The sequence below is a fragment of the Vanessa atalanta genome, chromosome 19 (assembly GCF_905147765.1).
Source record: "Vanessa atalanta chromosome 19, ilVanAtal1.2, whole genome shotgun sequence".
NCBI classification, from domain to species: domain Eukaryota; kingdom Metazoa; phylum Arthropoda; class Insecta; order Lepidoptera; family Nymphalidae; genus Vanessa; species Vanessa atalanta.
The window spans coordinates 10566774-10586419 of record NC_061889.1 but is presented as its reverse complement, the minus strand read 5'-3'; the positions used below and the strand labels follow the sequence as shown (position 1 = coordinate 10586419).

The window sequence follows — 19646 nt, the reverse complement described above, 5'->3', positions numbered from 1 at the left end:
TAGGTCGGGAGATCTCCTGTCGTTACGTCGCGGGTTCCGTGCATACATAATACAGTGCGGAACCCACGCTTTCTTCACAGCACGAATTGCACCTGCGCGCACAATCCACGGGCGATTGTGTAACCGTTTCAACTCTAGCAAAGCAAAACTCCTGTAATATTAATTTATCGATCTGTTGACGTTTATTATGATAAACGCAGCGAGTCCGAGGTGGAAATTATTTGATTTGCATATTCCTTGACTAGACCTCTTGACGCCGGGTTAACTATTTTCTCTTCGCCTCGAGCGAGGCATTGCCTGAATATTTTCGTCTGAATTAAGAAAACTTTCACTACAAACACCGCTTTATAGATTAAATAGATAGATAGAAAATATTACGGAACACAAACGGCATTAGAACACAAATAGGTACACACGTTAAAATTAGTAAAAAAATAATTAGGTACATGAGAAATGCAGCCTAAACCATTATATTAAAAAAAATGATTGTGTGCTTGTCTTTGTATAACACTTAGCGATTGAGAAAATTATCTTAGCCCGTTAATTTATTAATCGTGATTATTAGCGCGAGTTTCCAGTGACGTCTTTAACAAGGAGATAAGCGAGATAAATGTTTGCTTTGATATCTATTCGATGCATTATCTTAATGAATGTGCAGCCCTTGCGCAAACCGCGCTAGTCCGGTGCCACCCACTCGCCACATTACGACGACAATCAACAGATTCGTGTTATTGTATCTCAGCCTCATTCAGCCACACAAGAAGAGAACTCGTGTAAAAGTACAATAAACCATTTATACGGTAAATAAAACTTACCACACCAGTCGGCAATGGTAGCCATCTGTAGTCATTCCGACGACTCCGACGATGTTATCGAAGTCTCTTACAAACGTTACTCTGAGTGCAAATAGCTCCAATCCCTCACGCGGGTGGAACCGCGAAAGCAATCAAAAACTGATTATGTATAAAATAAAAGCAGAAATGGAGATTAGAATAAAGTAATAGAATTACAAATGACTGTATTTACGAGAATCAGGACCATTTCGAAGATTACAGCCTCCCATCCCCTTCTAAATTAAAATCTAATGTAACATGGACTGTGACGTTTCAATGCGACGTCTCGTATTAAGAGAGGGAGATGACAAGTCGTCGACTGTTTGTCTCGTTCTGTCACTTTGACAAATGTTTTCACAAATGACAAATGTCAATTTTTTAATTTTTGTTGTTAATATTATAATATATAGTTGTAAAGGTTGAATTGTTTAGTTTTCGAGTACAATTGTGTTCGAAAGTACCGTAGGTCTGCAAATACAACGTTTTGATATTTGTTGGTAGAATATTTGATCAGTGACTGGCATCTCGGTAAACAAATTTGCATCCGCAAAGATCATCGGATCCGTGTAAGAAACTAATTTGATACTTGTTCAAACTAACGGTATTAAGAATTTTACACATTATTACTACCAATAGATCAATAGATATTAAATAATACTCTTATTTTTAAATCGTGTTCTACATTGACATTTGGGTTAGTTTTAGAGCATTTCTTTAGTAAAAATGCCTACCAAAGTTAATCATAACCATATATGTGAAATAAATAATAAAGAATGGGACGTCTCTACGTGAACAATAGCGGCGCACGGAGCAGGCCGCGTTGTGTTCCGTAGCTTTATCATAGCCATCATAATATTCACGGTTTAAATTCCCATAACCCGACGCGTTAGTGACAATACCTTCGTATCCGATCGTAAAATTTTATCGCTTTATTTCCTTTTTTTACACCTTTTGTTCTACACATTAGTAAACATATAAAAACACTCTCGATCCTCGACACGCTAACACTAAAGTGTCACAACCGCAACCTGAAAATTAAAAAAAAATAAAGTGCCTATGTTATCTGTGCGACAAAAAATTGTAACACAGGATTCATTCTGCTTATACTTAAATAATATGAAGTTTGTCGCAATTACAAAAACTGTCAGATATGCGGCAAATATAAATCATAATGTTATCCACAAAATGGTAATAAAAAAAAAATCAAGAAATGATTACATATATTTTGAAGCCGTACCTAAAATATATAATTAGATTAATCTCAGCTTATATTAAGCTATTTGCTAAATTTTACAAGGCTAGATATAATCGAAGACCCCGATTATGGTGCAAAAGTTCACACCATTATTAGTATTAGACAAAAAAATATTCAGAACATTACAAAGGTTGTCTGGAGCCATTATTAGCGAGCGTATCTACTAATTAAATGGGCGTGAATTTGTCTTATCTCAAATTGAGATAGGTCTAGATTTAAATTAGTATTTGTAAAATATACGTCAAGTGCGATCGGGTTTTTTTTGCTTGACAGGTGCTCGTCTGACGGAAATTATTTGCGACGCTTAGATAAATGAGTTATGACATTTTATAATGTAATACGATATTAATGTCATCGTTGTTATTTGTCGTTTTTTATATATTATAATTAATTAAACAAAAAACTATACAATATTTTTAAAGAAATATTCATTTTAAATTAAATTTATATATTAATTTAAAACCAAAGTCTTAGATAATTTAAAGTCAGACAGAAAAAGTATGTCGGTGAGTAGAATGAAATAATAATAAATAGGACTTACATGTATGAATATATCGTATTGCTACAAATTTTAATATTTACATATTTTCTATTTAATCATGAAAAAATTAAAAAAAAAAGATAATTTGCGGCACATATTCTACGACCTTTTCTTTCGTCTCAAAAGCGGAACCCTACATCGAGATGATTAAACAAACAAAGTATATTTTGGCAACTAAAAAGTTCGCTCGAATTATTCAAGAGCACGAGACAGCGAGCAAAAACGAAACCTATCATTAGTAACAAGCCGTATTATTATTGGTTTAGCAAATTATTGTTATTAACTTATTTACCAATCAGGAAATGCCTGAACGCCTAGACCTCTACAATTACGACTCACAGGCGGGAATACTAGTTTGAATGTATTAAATAAATCATTCCCTTGATTAAGCACAACGAGATAACAAGGAACACAATAACTGTCTGTGTATAAAACGCAAAAGTGAACGTTCCACTGCTGAGGAAATGCCTTTCTCCTCTCGGGGAGAAGCCTTGGAACTTATTCCACGATGCCACTCCTATTTCATCCAACATGCAGATATAAGGAAATCTATACGTACGTAGGAAATCTAACGTAAGGACGTTACCTATGTTTTCCTCCTCCATCGACGAGATGTATTATAAACACATGAATTAAGCACTTAGTCGTGCTTGCTCGGATTTGAAGCCGGAATCTTCGAATAAAATTCTAGTGATCTGTCAAATGGGGCATCTCTATCTATATGTATATATGTGTATATATGCATTCCTTCGCATATCATTTGTTGATTGTTGTAATAAGAAAATGTATTTTTTTAATATTTTTGTTGATTTTCCAACGTGATTAATTCACTAAGTAATTATTTCAAGTTCCTTGATAATTCAGAATATTGAAATTGACATAGGTTGTACTCGAACAATATTTAAGAATGTATCTTGTTATAATTTTAATTACATATTAGGGAAATAGTTTGTCTCTATTCTTTGACATATAAAATACATAAAATGATATAGAATAACTCAACTCTTACGAATTAGTTAAAACAAGTCAATTGATCAAAATCAAAATATAATTTATTCAAGAGGGCACATAAACTGTAGACTGTCAAGTGACAGAATTGAATTAAATGTAGAGCTACTAACGCTTCGGAATTTATGTAGGTATCCTATCGAAAAGAACCGGCAAGAAACTGAGTAAGTAGTACTCGTAAAAAGTTAATAATAAAAATACCAAGTTTTATGACTACTATACCTAACTGAAATAGTATACCCATTCAAACAGACGACGCCACTCATTCATACATATAAGCTATATATAGACTATAGACAAACGTTGAATTTCAACTTACCGTCATACAGATATTGGTAGGCGACCGGTAAATTAGCCATCTTTGTAATTTACTCCCTTCGAGAGTTATTTATTCCGTAATAAATACGTCAATTACGCTAGACGACTCCCGACAGATTTAGTGAGACGCATCCGCGGAATACGTGTCTGTACACGACATTTTTGTTGTTTTTGTTGTGTTCCCGTTATATATTACCCATAGTATGTAATTAGTAAAGTGCTCGTCCTAAAGACTCGAGATTAAAACGCGTTTGCACAATTAGTCATCAACGGATTGTAATACGCTAAGACGTACAAATATCGCTACTGTAAATGCAAAAGTCGTGTGTAAATATTCAGTCCCAGCTTAAGACTGCCAAGAGCCACAGTTATTTTTTACTATTAATCAATTTGTTGCTTTTATGTACATAATATATTCTGTAAACAATAACCCTGATAACCTCACGAGAATGTAAAGCTAACTTTTAGATTCCGGAGGATTATACAAATTAAGCAATAAAACTTCACGAAACTTGCATTTGCCACGACAAATCTAACGATAACTATACCGCAATTGATTCATCCAGCCCGTAGATGATATGAAGTAAACAAATATCTAACAAACGTGCGTAGTGCACATACGCGCCGAAAAGAATAACCATTCCTTACCAGTCCGATAAAAATCAACTTAGATCGAACACGCCATATTGGTTGTATATTAATGATTCTTCCAAATTCTGAATCTGTTTTTGCTGGAGGATAAAATGCAGGTCAACTCACAAAACAGGATGTGGGACCTGCCTAAAACTTAAGAGAGCGTCCTGATTCCATAGATTTCCGAGAAATCTTGTCGGCAACGCCATTCAAAGGTCTGCAGCGACATCTTCCCAGTATTTTGATGGATTTCGGAGGTTTTAGAATATCCTAGCATTGATCTGTCGTCTGCGAATCTAGTGTTAATTTATTCCCTCGATGACGTCTCCGAAGTGGTAGAATCCGGTTTCTTAAATCGATATAATTTTAATGGCCCCGATCAGAGGATTTATTGGATCTATTCGACACTTGTCTCCTGAACTAGACTTGTTTTATATGAAACGTTAAAATTGTAAAATATTTTCTAATAAGATTCTGATGTAAAAATTTAATATATGCAAGTTTCTGGTAAAAAATAATATTACTGGGAAAAATGTTAGGCCCGTCTTAACACAGTTTGCAAAGGGTACAAAAAATCGCGTTTTGTGCATCTCACCGATGATGGTCGTCTTAGACCATAGGTGAAACATGCCAGAAGCTCTTTAAAAAATCAATTTTTGTAAGGTAGAGAAGATCACCTAACACTGCTTGCACCCATTGTGTACATTGTTTGTTATGCTCAAGATTGACCGACATCATTCGGCTGTTTTAAGCGACAGCTAATTTAATTTAAATGCTACCTATATTTTCTATATTAATATATATTTAAAATGATAAAGCTTTAAAAGTAAGCACTGCTTGGAGTTTATTCCACCACGCTGCTATTGAGTGATTGTATTTTTGTCTCTGCAGATTTCGGTTAAGATCCATGTGTTCTAGCCACTGAGCCGTCGTGACTCAACAAATAGTTAAATGAACTTATATGCGGTGGAGCTACGCCTCTCCGTATAACACAAACGACCGAAGGATACAGATCGCGAACAACATACAACATCGAACATATATTCTCGAGGAATAAATTACTTTTACGATCGCTCCGCTATTGACGCGTGACAAGATCGTATGTTGTCGAAATGGACTCGGGAATTGGATTCGAACCTGTACCTCTTTACAAGGACTGCAGCCGTCAAACGGACATAGATTGTTTTTAACATAAAGATCGGCAACGATAACCCTTGCACTAGTGATGCCCTATTGTCCTTTATCGATACGATCTCATCGATATTTCACGATGATGCGCTTGACCCGGGAGGTTGGCGCGATTTATCTATGGAAAATAAATGTAAACAGTATGGGAATAACCATTTGCATGTGGAATTAGAATATCGTTAGGAAATACAGTTAACGGGTACATTCATTTACATTTCATACTCTGACATTTATCGCGCGCTTTCATTCAAGTTCAAATATTTATAAGCTCGTAGATATACTTCCTATTATTTGTTATTAAGATTACATCTTAAACTACATGATAGTTTACTGGACATAATTTTAAAGATTTATTGAATAGTTATTTCTTTTTAAATCTATCGTTTCAGAACGTAAGGCAACGTATCATTCATAATTTACATTAACATTACGCATACTTTAAAAAGACTAATTAAAAATATTAATTTTATCCCAGTACTAATTACGATATAATTAATTGTTAAAATAAACAATTGAATTGATGAGAATATATCTGTTAATGACGAAACTAAAAAAGTATTGAAAGCGTTACGCTTTTTACAGAGGTCATAAAATAGTCATAATAATTTTATTGAATCTTACGAAAACTAATTAAATAAAGCTATTAGAATTACGACAACGAGCAGTCAAATGGGCGAGGGCATTTGAATATTCTATCGACTGTCGATATCTCGACAATCAATCTCTAGCTTCATTCACACCGTCGCTTTATGATCTAATTTCCCTAAACAGTATCTTGGCTATTATTGGAAATGGGGTCTCGTGATAAGATAAATTCTGAACAATATTCGGATCAGCGGGATCTTGATTGAGTACTGTCGGAGAAGTATTGATCTGTTAAAACTCTTTTTGTGGCGCCTCCTTGGAATAACAATAAAATTAACATATATTTTTTTTAAATAGGTTGGTAGTTTTAATTAAACAAAGGTACGATTTTTTTAGTAACTTACTAACTTATATTATTTTAAATTTAAATCTTACTAATATAAGCAATAATAAACTATAATGAAAAAACATACTGAGTGACTTCCCGGTTCTTCTATTATTTATTTTAGTTTAAATTTAAAATATTTTGTAAAATGAAGACTTAAAAGTGCTCAGAAGAGAAGAGAAGAAAGTAGTCGTCTTTTATAGCGGCAAAATTACATGGTCATTTGATTATTTAATTTAAATGTAATTTCAAACCAAACACAAATGAACCATTAGTGAATGGGTCCGCGGTCCGCGAAGCTCGGTGATCGTCGTCCGTGTGTACTCGTACCGCATAGCGCTATTGTACTGTTTTAAAATATGCCTCCATAAATAGTCAGCAATTTCAAACGGTCTAATAAAGCATCCTCAGCTACCATTGTAAACGTGACCAACAAACAAACAGACAAATAGACAGCCGCATTAGCATATATCCCGTGTTATCATAGAAATATTGAATCTGACTTTTAAACGACTCACAGCGTTATAGGCTCTGTAGGATTGCATCAACGGCGACAATCGCTTGCATAGAGATGAAAACGGTGATGTATTTGATTTTAATCGTAAATTTGTAGTCGTTTTGGCTTAGAAATTACATTTCGCTGACGATCACGATCTCGGACGATTAGTAGGAAGAACAAGCGAGACAAATATATTCATACAATTAGAGGCTCCGTCTGCGCTGTTTATTGTCTAGGTTTCATGTCTTTTACTGCGAATACACAGCTAGAACGGCGCGCCGTGACTTCGCTCGCGGTGAGTTTACATAAACTGCATTTTTGTCGGGTACTTTATCAAAATGCAAGAACGTATGGCCTAAATGATTTTCTCTTGTGTTCCGAATACCTTAAATATTCAGTGCCAATGTTATCTAAATGTACGTCTACTATATAAAAGATACTTTGAAACTATTTCAAGTATTTTGTCATAACTTTCAAACATATCAACAAACATTTCTCCTAAACTTCTAGTATTTACTACAAGATGAGCTACAAAATCTTACAAATAACGACTGTACGTCCGTACTGACATTTCTCCGACTGTTAACAGTAGGGACATACATTTCCTTGATTTAAACTCGGAATTAATTTCATAGTTGCCTCGGGGCTCCGGCTGGCTTCAATGAAATCCTTGATGTACCCCCCGGGCTTCACCATGGGAGGCGAAGATGAGCGCTTACTATGTTTGCCCAGTTCACAACATATTGTTAGAAATTGTACTTTATTGCAAATTTAATACAAATTTAGAAAAACACATTACACGATAGTATACGTTATTCCCTATTAATATTATAAATGCTTGAACATAAAACGGTTCGCTGTGATTCTTTACTCAGAGACAGTTTATAATCCGGACCGACAGTCAGACTGACGGCGTCTTCGGCCGTTAATTGTTCGAGCATATTACTATTAAACTTGTCGAAATATGAAATAGATATGTTAATAATGGAGCGTTTATTTGTATTGCGTTGGTTACGAATCTTAGTTAGCTTACCACAACTCGACAGGAGAGGGTTGAAGTATTGAGACGCGAAGGCCTTGGAATTAAAGATATTTTTTTTTACATTAATAATATTTACACACGTGTCACTGTACTGTGCAGTAAGAGTTAGTCGTATTGCTCAGATAAGAAGTTAGACCTGTTTGACCTTCCAATCCAAACCAATCTTCTGTCACCAGTGGAGATTGTTACATTGAAAACGGTCACTTTTTGGCCGAAATGGTACACCAGCAAACGCCACAAACATATAATTCGAACATAGAGACCAATATTTAAACAGTTTGTTTGCTTGAATATGGGCTAAACATGCATGTAACATCTAACAATAGGACAAAATGTTTAGTATCGTCCAATTTTCAGCACCGCGACTAATTCCGGAGAAGTCTAAGACCAGCATTGGCGATGGATCATTGAAAGAAAGACCGTGCGTGCCGTTCATAGTGAATGCGCAGCGCCCTTGCCGATAATATTTTGTTAAAAGAAAACATACTTTACCTAAGTGTCCAAAATGTTTAGTAGATAAGAAATGTTAGAACCCCGAAAACTCTCAATAATAATAATTAGCGTCCTTCTTAGTTCACAATAGAATAAATAAAAGTTTAATTTTAAAACGTAAAATAAGTTAGAAAGGCACACGCGATTCGATCTTTAAAATAACCCAAAAATAAAAATAAAATGTAAAAATTATATAATAAATAATTAGTATCGAATTCAAATCATTTGAATAGCGTACACGCCGATTAAACACGAATACTCAAGAATAAATATCTTAATAGAATATGAGGCGTAATGAATAAAGTATGAAGTATAAATGTAGAACGAAAGCGTCTCCGGCCGCGCGTCTGCATACCCTTAACCGATATTTCACGAGTTGAGGACTTCCGATGTTGCAAATTACAAGTCGAGTAAATCAGACCAACTGTATATTATTTCAATCCACGCGTGGGCCGATCCTTCACAGGAATTACGGATATATCGCGACATACAATGCTATATTCAGGTATTCAGTCACCCCCTCATTTCATTGACATGTGCGTTCACTTTTTCACATAAACAGTTGACTAAATAATCTGAAACCGGTTATTGGATGATTTAACAAAACTGCATTTCCATCACCGTATTTAAAATACCGATTAACTGAGTCAGCACAAACACAACGAGCATTCGCAAATGTACATTCATCAGTCTCTTTAACTCACTCCTTCATAAAATATAAAGTAAATCGTTAAATATACATTAAACACGAATAATAATTGATACTGTATTACGTGTTTGTATCGCCGATGAGAGGTCGCATATATTAAAATAATATAGCAATAAAATTTCCTATGAACCAGTGAACGAGCAGTTTAATTTCGTATAATGCCAGTTAGAATATACGCAAGCCAATGTCATGGGACAATTTAAGAGCCTCAATGCCTTGCGGCTTCACTTATACATATTTATGAATAAAATAGCCAATTTGTTGAGGCACAGTAATAGTACGGAGGTGCTCCTATAAGGGTGGTACCAATTTAGCTCTGAAATTGTCGGGCACGCCTTGTACAGCCTGATGTGTGCTTAAAGACTAGCTGCCGACTGTTTGACAGTTTTATCGACAGCCATGCTCGGTTACAGACGGATAATAGGCCCCCGTACGGTACTAATAGTTCCCTGACACGCTTTCTCATCTCGTTTTGAAACGCCTAACGTTTTTGAGCTTTTGTTTTTAATAAAAGATTATCACTCTTCTGAAAGGTTGAACGTCGTCAGACCTAACCTAACTTAATCTTTTATTGTTTGTTTCAGAAGGATCTCTCGGACGACTGCGTGTTCGAAGAGCATATAGAGGAGAATAACTACAACACATACTCGCGTATCCGGGGCGGGAAGAAAACGTTCCTGGCCCTCGATAATAGGGGGAGGGCGCGACGCACCCAGATCCCGGTGAGCCGGCCGCTGGGCAACCTGTCCGGGTACGCGCTCACGCTCACCACGCGGTGGGACGGGTCGCGACAGACTCAGTGCCCGCCTCGCCGGCACCGCGGCAAGCTCAAGCGGCCGCCGCCCTTCCACAGGAACTGCCAGCGTCGCGTGCAGAAACAGAACCTGCGGAAACGGAAGCACAAAAAAGCGAACGATCCGAAGAAGAAGCAGCGGCATCCGAAGGCTCGCAGAAAACACGAGAACGGCACGACGACGACGACGGACGTGAGCTGGGACGAGTCCACGATGTCGACGATGTCCACGACCGACGCGGAGTTTTTTCGGTCGGCGACCGCGCAGGAGGCGGTCGCACACGCGTGAGTCTCCTCGCGCTCGGGGCTGCCGTGGCGCTCGCACACTAGCACCGTTCCACCCTTACTCGTGCAAGAATCTCTATCATTCCCTTCGACTTCGATGCTATTCGACACTAAATGCCAATTGTAATTTTGCGTCGCTTCCGACTCGAACCGCTATGACGCGTTTAGTACTTTATCCTTCTCATAAATAATGTACTTTAAATACTCAATCGTAGCAACGAACAAGCCCATTCGATTCGACGATTAAAAGTAACGAATGATATTATTCTACCAAAGCTGAAATTATCTATCTCAATTTGTATTCCTAGTTCGCTTTAAAACGTAGGTTTATCGGCAAGATTCCAATTGTCTTAGTTATCATGAAATTATAAAGTTAAATGTTATCGATAACTTGATGAGTGAAATGATCGAACTCGCTTTGACGGGAGGAGATTATCGTTTGGTAAGGTGGAACCGTGTTAGAGGAGGGAGGGCGTTCCTGCTCGCGTCGGGTCGCATCTCGCCTGAACACAAACTCAAAAGTTCCGCGTCACAAGCACGCACGCGATCTATTTCGATCGTGTCAGTGTGTTTGTTATTCGTATATCAACCGAGTCAATTTCCTAGCCGACCTTTAAATTTTATATAATTACGTCTAATAGTTCCGTTAATGGATGCGATGCGGCCGTCGGGTGCCGTTAACCGAGTGAAGACATCTATCGCGACCGAAAATCTTGAGCAGCCGTAACTTTCCACGTTTCGAGAACGCTTCGTCGTTGTCTATTCAAATGGTTATCAGTTCGTGAGACTGCTCTTCGTCGCTGATGTGAATGACAGTGCAACACCTCTTCCGTTTCGAAATATCTCGATTCGCATGGAAAGTTCTCATGTAATCGATTTGACACGAGCAGGAATCGTAGTAAGCTTTTGTACTTAGAGGGATGTGTTGGTGTAATTTCATAAGAAATTGACTGAAAAATATGACTGAGTAATGTAGGCACTGTCGGTTTTGGAGTAGGCTATGATAGGGTAATGTGCGGCGGACGGCATGCTTCTGTATTATTAGGTAACGACCCGAGGCGGGCGGGCTTGCGACTTCGATCTTTCACTGGAAAATTTCAATAATCCCGTATCGGCTGCATCGAACTGGTTTCGGCTAGATCGAACCATTGACCACGGGCTTCAGATTGCGGGCCACGTGGACCGCGGCACCGCTCGCCTCGGCCGGACAAAATTGAATTAGTGATAATCATTAATGACGATCAAGTGACTATTAGTAGGTAGATATAAAAACGTGTATCTAATTTGTAAATTATTTATTTTATTTTCCATAGAGAAAGTCGTATTTTGTTAACGTTTTAGTTGATTTTTTTTAATTTCTTGTCCCTAAGTTCTATCCGATGTAGATGTGTAGGATGTCATACGCTTGTACTTTTAGTGAGCCTATAATGTGTATTATATTTAAAGCTCCGTTCGGCGACGACATGTGCTGCCGGGTGCCTGTGCCGGCGGGGCACGCACAGGTGGTCGCCGAATGGACAATAATTACGCGGTTACATTCTCTTTAGTGATTTCCCTCGCAAACTTGTTATGTGCATATGTTTGTATCTATTATTGTCTATTAAACTGAATCAGCGGACTTTCGATTCAAAGAAAACTACAAATGTAAAAAAAACTGTCAAATTCACTGCCAGTCATTCACAGGGTTACCATAACAATATTCGTTAATAACTTTCGAACGTCGTTAAGTTCAAAAGGTTATAACAGCATCATATAATGTACTTCATAATATACATATAATATGTCCATTTAAAAAATATATCAGTTCTCGATTGCTGTTCGCTGATTTCAGGAAGTCAAGAAAAAAATGTGAATGTGCAACAAGCTTTATAATTGTACCTACGTGTGTATGTTGAGCGAATACTTCGAATTAATTTATGATATATTTTATTGTATAATGTCATGTGAAAACGACAAATCTGTACATAGTAAAAGAAAGCATTTACTCAAATCATTAACAACTGCTCGCGTGTCGATTTTGTCATTTTCATTCGTAATAAATTATTCGAGTTTGTTATCAGTTATACCTGACGCGTTATTGTATTGTAGATAAATTGAAACCGATCGATATTTAGAGGTAGCAGCAGTATTTCGGTATTGTGAAATTACTCCATAGCAGTACCTAGTTTTATAGTTTTTTATTGTATAGACGTTGTAAGAAAATTGTGTAATTTAAATCTATCTTTAACCTGGTTAATCGATTCCTAACCATTTTACAGGCTATTAATTATGCACGTAATCGATTTCACTATACTCGATTTAAACTCGCTTCATGTCGCTACTATCGTTTCGGGTACAGTGTTATTCGGTAAACAGTACCTACTTGTCGTTTTGTAAAATATGAGTTAATTTTATGTTATTTATACGCATGTGCCATAAATACCTACTCGTAATAGTTGTACCTACCGACTCAGAAGATTTTCTTGTCCAATTTTTGTTTCGCACAATTTTAACACGAGGGAATGGGACGGCCGAACAGGAGTCATAAAAACATACATTGTCTTAAATACTCGTTCGTAGTAAGATTATGTAATTGATTCATTATATACGAAAAAAAAAAACTATGTAATTTAAACACTTTTTTTAATTAAATAGGAAAAAATTGTTTTAAAATAAAGTTATCGAGCAATAAGATTCTATACAAAATGTAGATAATGAATGTAATGAATTTATAATTGCAGAGTGCTAGAGGAATGCTTTTTAATCTGTTCCCACCAATGTACGGCTCCTAGCGCCCCAATTTTCCCCTAGAACCGAAACGGGAACGTCAAATGGGGTTTAACAGTATTACTTAATTAATTTCGATACCTTTACATTTTTACAATAATTATTATGTATTCGTGTTAACGCAGTCAGTGTACAAAGTCGAATACTGCCTTTAAATTAATCGTTATCAAATCATAAGACTTTGAACGTCGAAATTCAACCCTTTTATGTAGTTTTACCAAAATAAAGATTGATCGAAACTTTTAGACAATAACTTTTTACAGCCTCTTATACCGAAAGATAAATAAAATGATTCTTAAAATACGTTGTAGTTTTATTTTACTTCGTAACCACCGATACAAACACACGACACACGCACGAGACACAGAAATGGATCCTATGCTACTTCCCGACTTGGGATTTGAACTTTGAACCTCGGGAAACCGTCCGTCTGTAATATATCTAAGTTATCACCTAAACAAATGTCTTACAAAATACGATTTTATTTTCTCTTCCGTTGCGATGATTATTTGCGCAGGTCGAACGCAAAATATTCTGCTAATATCTCATAAGTATTATGATACGAATAATTTTGCAGCTTTGCATCTTCCTATAAAGACAATTATTTTCCTAAAATAAATGTAACTCTATATATATAGAAATAGGAAACTGGAGGTGAATTCTTCTAACTTTTACGATTATATTGCTTCGCCGATTCCATTTCGATTCCAACTTCGACCGAACCGCAACTGAATCGTTTTAGTCGAATAAGAAGATGGCTGAACGGCAACGATAGCGATAAAGTTACAATTCGTTAGTAGAAGTGGCGTCCAGGTCGCGATACTAGAAACATTGTGCATCGACATTATTCAAATCAATACACACGTATCAAAATATATCCTGTTAAATGTAAGAGAATTGACAAGATATTTGAAATGACTAATGTACCTATATACAACAAATACCTAATAAAATAATTAATAAAACTCAAAGCGAAATTATCTTAGATTAATCCTTAATAGTTATCTTAGGTGAAAACCGCACCTAAAAAGTTACGTGGAATTGATCATATCTTCTGTCGATGTCTTCCAAAATAACTCAAATACATACTATGCAATACTGTAGCGAAACCTCATATTGATTACCTTATCGAACTTTGGGGCACCCCAGCCGTGTTAATTTAATAAAAAACCAATATTCAAGTAGTCAGAAAGAAATCATTAAATACTATTTCATTATGATTTCCTAACAACATCAGAGAAAATCTATAAAGAAAGCAAAATAATGAGCGTAACACAAGTATATATTTACAATACATGTATTCTAATAAAGAAAGTGCTGACATAAAATTCTAATATAAAATTTACTAAAAAAATAACAACTACAAAAAGACTTCCTAAGAAATTCTAACAATTTAGTCTTAATAAAACAGGAAAACTAATTAGGGTAAAAATACAGCACAAAGTGGAGACCAAATTCCCATCAGATATATAAAAAGAAAAAATAATCACATAAAAATGCTCTAATGTTATATTAAAAAAAAACGATTACGTCATGTATTAGTTTGTCACTTTCAAGTTCCAAGACTGTTTACTCTTTATACTATACAATGTATTGTTAACCGTTTATGTATTAAATGTGACTTGTACGTACTCGCATTTAGTTAATTTTATATTTAATGTGTTTTCTCATGTAAGTGAATTATTATTCTTAATGCAAAATAAAGATTTTTGAACCATACAGTGGCGTATTACTGTAAGTAACTTGTCAACATTTCGCAATTGAGGCACGGAGTGAATTCTTACAGAATCACATACCTGAGTCATTTTATTTTATCACTGAATTAAGAACTCTCGAACAAAACTTTTAATATTACCTATGCATAGAAATATTAGCTATCCGACCTGGTTTAAATAGATTTCATGTAATAGCATTTTGTTTACTTTTACACTATTATATATACTGTACAAAAATCTAAAAAAACATATAGATGGCGCTACCATACTACGTACATAAATAAAGAATAATAAATTATTGTTATGTGCTTTAATACGTTCTAACGAACTACAAAGCATTTATGCGTTCGACCTTTACTTCAAGTTAAGCTTTTTTTAAAAACATTTTATTATTATATAAAAACAAGCCCCAGTTTATTTGACTGACACATAAACCACAGATAAAAAATATGTCGGATTCCGCATACTCGCGCCGACGCCATTATCGAATGAAGGTCGAAACGCCTTTGCTCGATGCTTCGCTCATCGATCGCCATCTTGTTATCCAGACCTTGATATCAGTAGAGAATCGATGTGTTTTTTATTCGGTTTCGATTCTACGATCATAAAACTTTAAGCGGCAAATTGATCACTAATCGGAAATCGATATGAAGAAAACATCATCCTTGGTTTGGCGATTTTTTGATCGCCTCGAAGAGAATAAAAGATGTGTAGCTGTGTTGTGCAAATTATGTGATACGCAATACAAGTACTTCGGAAATACAACTAATCTACGAACACATTTAGTAAATAAGCATCCGATACAGTGGGATTTAGTTCAAAATGGAACATTGGAGGAGTCGACATTCCGTGCCTTTGACGATGATGATAACACAACACAATCTACAATCACACCGAAAAGGAAGAAATACGTAAAGAGCTTCAAAGATGAAAACGTACGTTATTCAGTATCCGTTGATCTTAAAAACAGACGAGATAGCCCCAATGTCCTCGCAGAAGATTCAATGCCAATTATCGAAATACAACGGGTATTTATATTCTTAAATGCATAGGTTATTAGGTTATGTCTTATCAATATTTATGTTCTATCGAATTACGCGGCCTCGAGTTGCATTATAAATTGGTTGCTTTACTAAAATGAATCGATACAAACGAATTCTTAGAGCAGAATGTTATGACAATCGATTTTCATTAATTATATAATTTAAAATCGATGTTAAATCTCAATGAAAATAACTTAGGATCTTATTTATTTTCCTATATAAAATATATAATTTATAATTTTGAACATGTAACATGTTATTACACAATTTAGATCTGTTTTATTTAATATTTTTTAAAAACTATCTGTTTTGTAATCATTTGAATGATATAAATAACATAAGTGCCTTGTTTATAGGTAGATGTACTTGAAAATTCAGAGACAGATAACGAGATCCATCATGATGGAAATGAGGAACCAATCAATATAGTTCGGCAGATGCATGGCAGCCGGAACTCCGATGAAGAATGGCTTAATGATGAGCTGTATGAAACAATTGAAACCTATGAACCAAAACGCAAACGGATGAAATATAGAACTATCAAAAGAGAAGTCCAGACACCACCTCCGAGTGTACCAAAGTATGTTGTGAGAAACACAAATTCATACAAGAAACCAGAGCGAATCATTATTGATGGTGGTCAGAGAAAGGATGAGTACAGTGTTTTTGGAGAGTATGTGGCAAACAAATTAAGGAAATTGAAAAACAACCAAGCTCGAGGAAATGTGCAACAATTAATCACAACAATACTGTGGCAGTCGGAGTATGGATTGTATGACAGCATGGATACAGTTAAAAGAGTCCTCTTACATTCTGTTCAAGAGATGGAAGTAGTCCACACGAGTGTGGAACAGATTATTGTACAAGAGGATCATGAAGTAGTGTCACCCAACAAGGACGGAGCAAATTAAACCAAAGAAACAGCTTATCACATTAATATATTAATTATCACCATGTAAAAATTGTTAATTCTAATAAACATTTTTAAATTCCTTTAATTATTTTATTAAATTTCCCCCTACTAATACTCTACTACTATATAATATTGTCTATGAATCAATAATGTCATTTTAAAATAAATAAAATGTAATGTAGGCAAGAACAATATGTAAATATAAAAACATATTTTTTTCAATGATATAGAAATAAACATCCAAATATTTTTTTAGTGAATAAATCTTTTTTTTTAAATATTATTTAACTTCCTGGGATATCATTATAATGTAAAGAAAACCTGCATAACACTTTTTACGACCGATAGGTATGTACCTATTATTGTATTTTTAAAGACATTTGTATAGTTTCAAACAATAATATCAGTATGTACCAGAAAATGTATAGATACTGTATGCGAGTCTGATTCTGACAGTTCGTATCTAGCTATCTCCCTCTTACGCGTCAATCAGCTGTTCTACCAACATGGCCACGCTAAGCCGTACATCAGGAAAAATATTACGAAAAGTACAGTTTTTACCAATTTTCTCGCGTAATTATAGTTCAGTGAAGTGTAACAAATTTAATAAATATGTGTGGAACACCTGTGCATGTGCTATCGGCGGCGGAATTTTGTTATACGCCGCTAATGTCAAGAATAGAGGGATCGTCTACGCTCTCAAAGCAAAGGTAATTTATATTTAGAAACACGCTGTATGCTATTTATAAATATTTTTAGACATATTTACGCGGATGTGTAAAAAAGCTACGTATGTGATTAATTACAAAATTTATAATATAGAGGTTAGTGTCACTATATCATGTTGGTATTGATTACAAATGTAAACAAACCTTAGTATTGATATAATTTTCTAATACAAATTGAACCTCGCCAAATAAAAGATAACGAAGACAACAATAAAATACCATATATATGACTTATTTTTAAAATCTTGTTGTAACTTGTCATTTAATCAAATATAAGAATACCTATTATATAAAAAAAAATTACCTGTAATTAGGAATTATTGAAGTAATTAAATCGTGTTGCCATAAGCAAAAAAAGATTTTAAAATACTTAATGATTTGTTATCTTAATTAAAAGAGTTAATAGGTGTTAACTGAATTGGAATAATTATCACCTAAGAAATCTAATCTTATCCATTGGAGACTACAAAGCAGATTGATAATTTGCTTTACAATATTACCCTATGATCCAAATGTTTCAATGAAAATATATCAAAAAGAGATCATTGAAACAACAACCTTTCAATCGCCTGATTAGATAATATTTTATTACATTAATGTAATAAAATTTTATCTAAGCCAGTTTTAAAACAAATTTGTCTAATAAGCCTGAGATTAGACTAGTTCATATTCAACACTAATATTAATCAAAAAATATCAGTTTTAAATAAATTTGGACACTTTATTTTCCAGCCATCTGCACTGTATATTTTGTTAAATTATATACATACTTAATTATAACTGATACACATCAATTCCTATCTTAAATTTTAACATTTTATACCCTGGAGCTGGAGTAACAATGTTTAAGCAGTAATTTATACTTATCACATTAGTAATGTCTATGGTCGAGGATGACTACTTACCGTCAGGTGACTGATTAGCTCCTTCCTAGTTTCCTATATGAAAATAAAACTTATTAATCAGAAATATTGACACTAAACTCATCACCACATATAATACTAATGTAACTGATGTACTACTATCTTTGTTTTTAAAAAAAATCTCTTAAAAACATTAACTAATAATATTTTAAAGAATCAGAAAGTATTGATTTATCAAAATTACACTTTATTGACATATATTGTATCTGTATTCTATGCTTAAGTTTAATTAATGTAGGTGCAATAAATAATATTTGTGATGTATGTTTGTTAATGCAAAATTTATAATTTTAAGCACTTTCTATAAAGTACTTTTGAGTCTAGCAAAAAATAGTAGATGTCAGTAATGAACTGATATTTTATGATTTTATTTAATAAACATGTATTATACAACTTAAATGAAGTTATGTATGCAGATTTTTTTTTTCTAAATAAATCAAAGTAATAATAACTTTTACAGAGAAAACAACAGCAAAATTATAATTATTTAAACATGTATTCATCAAAATAAATAAACAGATTTCACCTGTCCCAATACAGATCTATAACTACATACATAACTAACATAAAATACTTCTGATATTTAAAAGGAAAAATTTGGGGTGCTTGCAATTGTATCGAAAATTCAAACAAATAAACAGGCAAATAAGAAAGCATGTTAATAACTGCTTTAGTGTTAAATAATTGGACTTTACTGGATACATCATTAAATTATATTTATGTTTCTCACGATGTTTTCCTTTGCCGCCGAGCACGACATTAATTATAAACACTGTTAGTCAGCGAATATTCACGAATTCATATTTTAACATATTTAATATTTCTACAAATTAACAATAAGACATTGAAAATTTTTACAATAATTATGTACGTGCTTTGTGAATTTGGATGTACTTTTTTCTTATTATCCCCGATTAGTTTATCTACTCCCCTTAATCCGATCCCACTGAATTATTTTCGAAGTTTTTGTTTTTTTTAAGTCATATATATAT

The 19646-nt window shown here is 34.4% G+C and overlaps 3 protein-coding genes across 7 annotated transcripts in view; all 3 read left to right on the top strand.

Annotated features, from left to right (window-relative positions):
• LOC125071531 (fibroblast growth factor 3) overlaps positions 1-13635 on the top strand; it is a 158774-nt gene extending 145139 nt beyond the window's left edge. The window contains exon 5 of one of the 2 annotated variants that reach the window (XM_047681821.1): positions 10076-13635. In XM_047681821.1, the coding sequence (XP_047537777.1) occupies positions 10076-10570 (495 nt within the window). In that variant the 3' untranslated portion in view covers positions 10571-13635. Of the gene's footprint in view, positions 1-10072 lie in introns of both variants that reach the window. The other variant, XM_047681820.1, reaches the window with a different exon arrangement.
• A 1892-nt stretch (positions 13636-15527) lies between these two features.
• LOC125071529 lies at positions 15528-17083 on the top strand. Of its 2 annotated transcripts, none has more exons than XM_047681819.1 (2): positions 15528-15982; positions 16447-17083. In XM_047681819.1, exons 1-2 carry the CDS (start codon positions 15695-15697, stop codon positions 16999-17001), a joined length of 843 nt encoding a protein of 280 aa, XP_047537775.1. In that variant the 5' UTR covers positions 15528-15694; the 3' UTR covers positions 17002-17083. The 2 variants fall into 2 exon arrangements, with proteins under 2 accessions (XP_047537775.1, XP_047537774.1); XM_047681818.1 differs by having other exon boundaries at positions 15528-16075.
• A 409-nt stretch (positions 17084-17492) lies between these two features.
• Positions 17493-19646, top strand: part of LOC125071526 (calcium uptake protein 3, mitochondrial) — a 74565-nt gene continuing 72411 nt past the window's right edge. For all 3 annotated transcript variants that reach the window (XM_047681814.1, XM_047681813.1, XM_047681812.1), the window contains exon 1: positions 17493-17713. In XM_047681814.1, coding sequence (XP_047537770.1) covers positions 17510-17713 — 204 coding nt within the window. In that variant the 5' untranslated portion in view covers positions 17493-17509. The remainder of the gene's footprint in view (positions 17714-19646) is intronic.

What these genes read in the sequence shown, in the direction of transcription:
- LOC125071529 (XM_047681818.1), top strand. Translation starts at nt 15,695, where the DNA reads ATGAAGAAAACATCATCCTTGGTTTGGCGATTTTTTGATCGCCTCGAA. An exon ending in CAATTATCGAAATACAACGG is followed by an intron (nt 16,076 to 16,446) that starts GTATTTATATTC and finishes CCTTGTTTATAG; the next exon opens with GTAGATGTACTTGAAAATTC.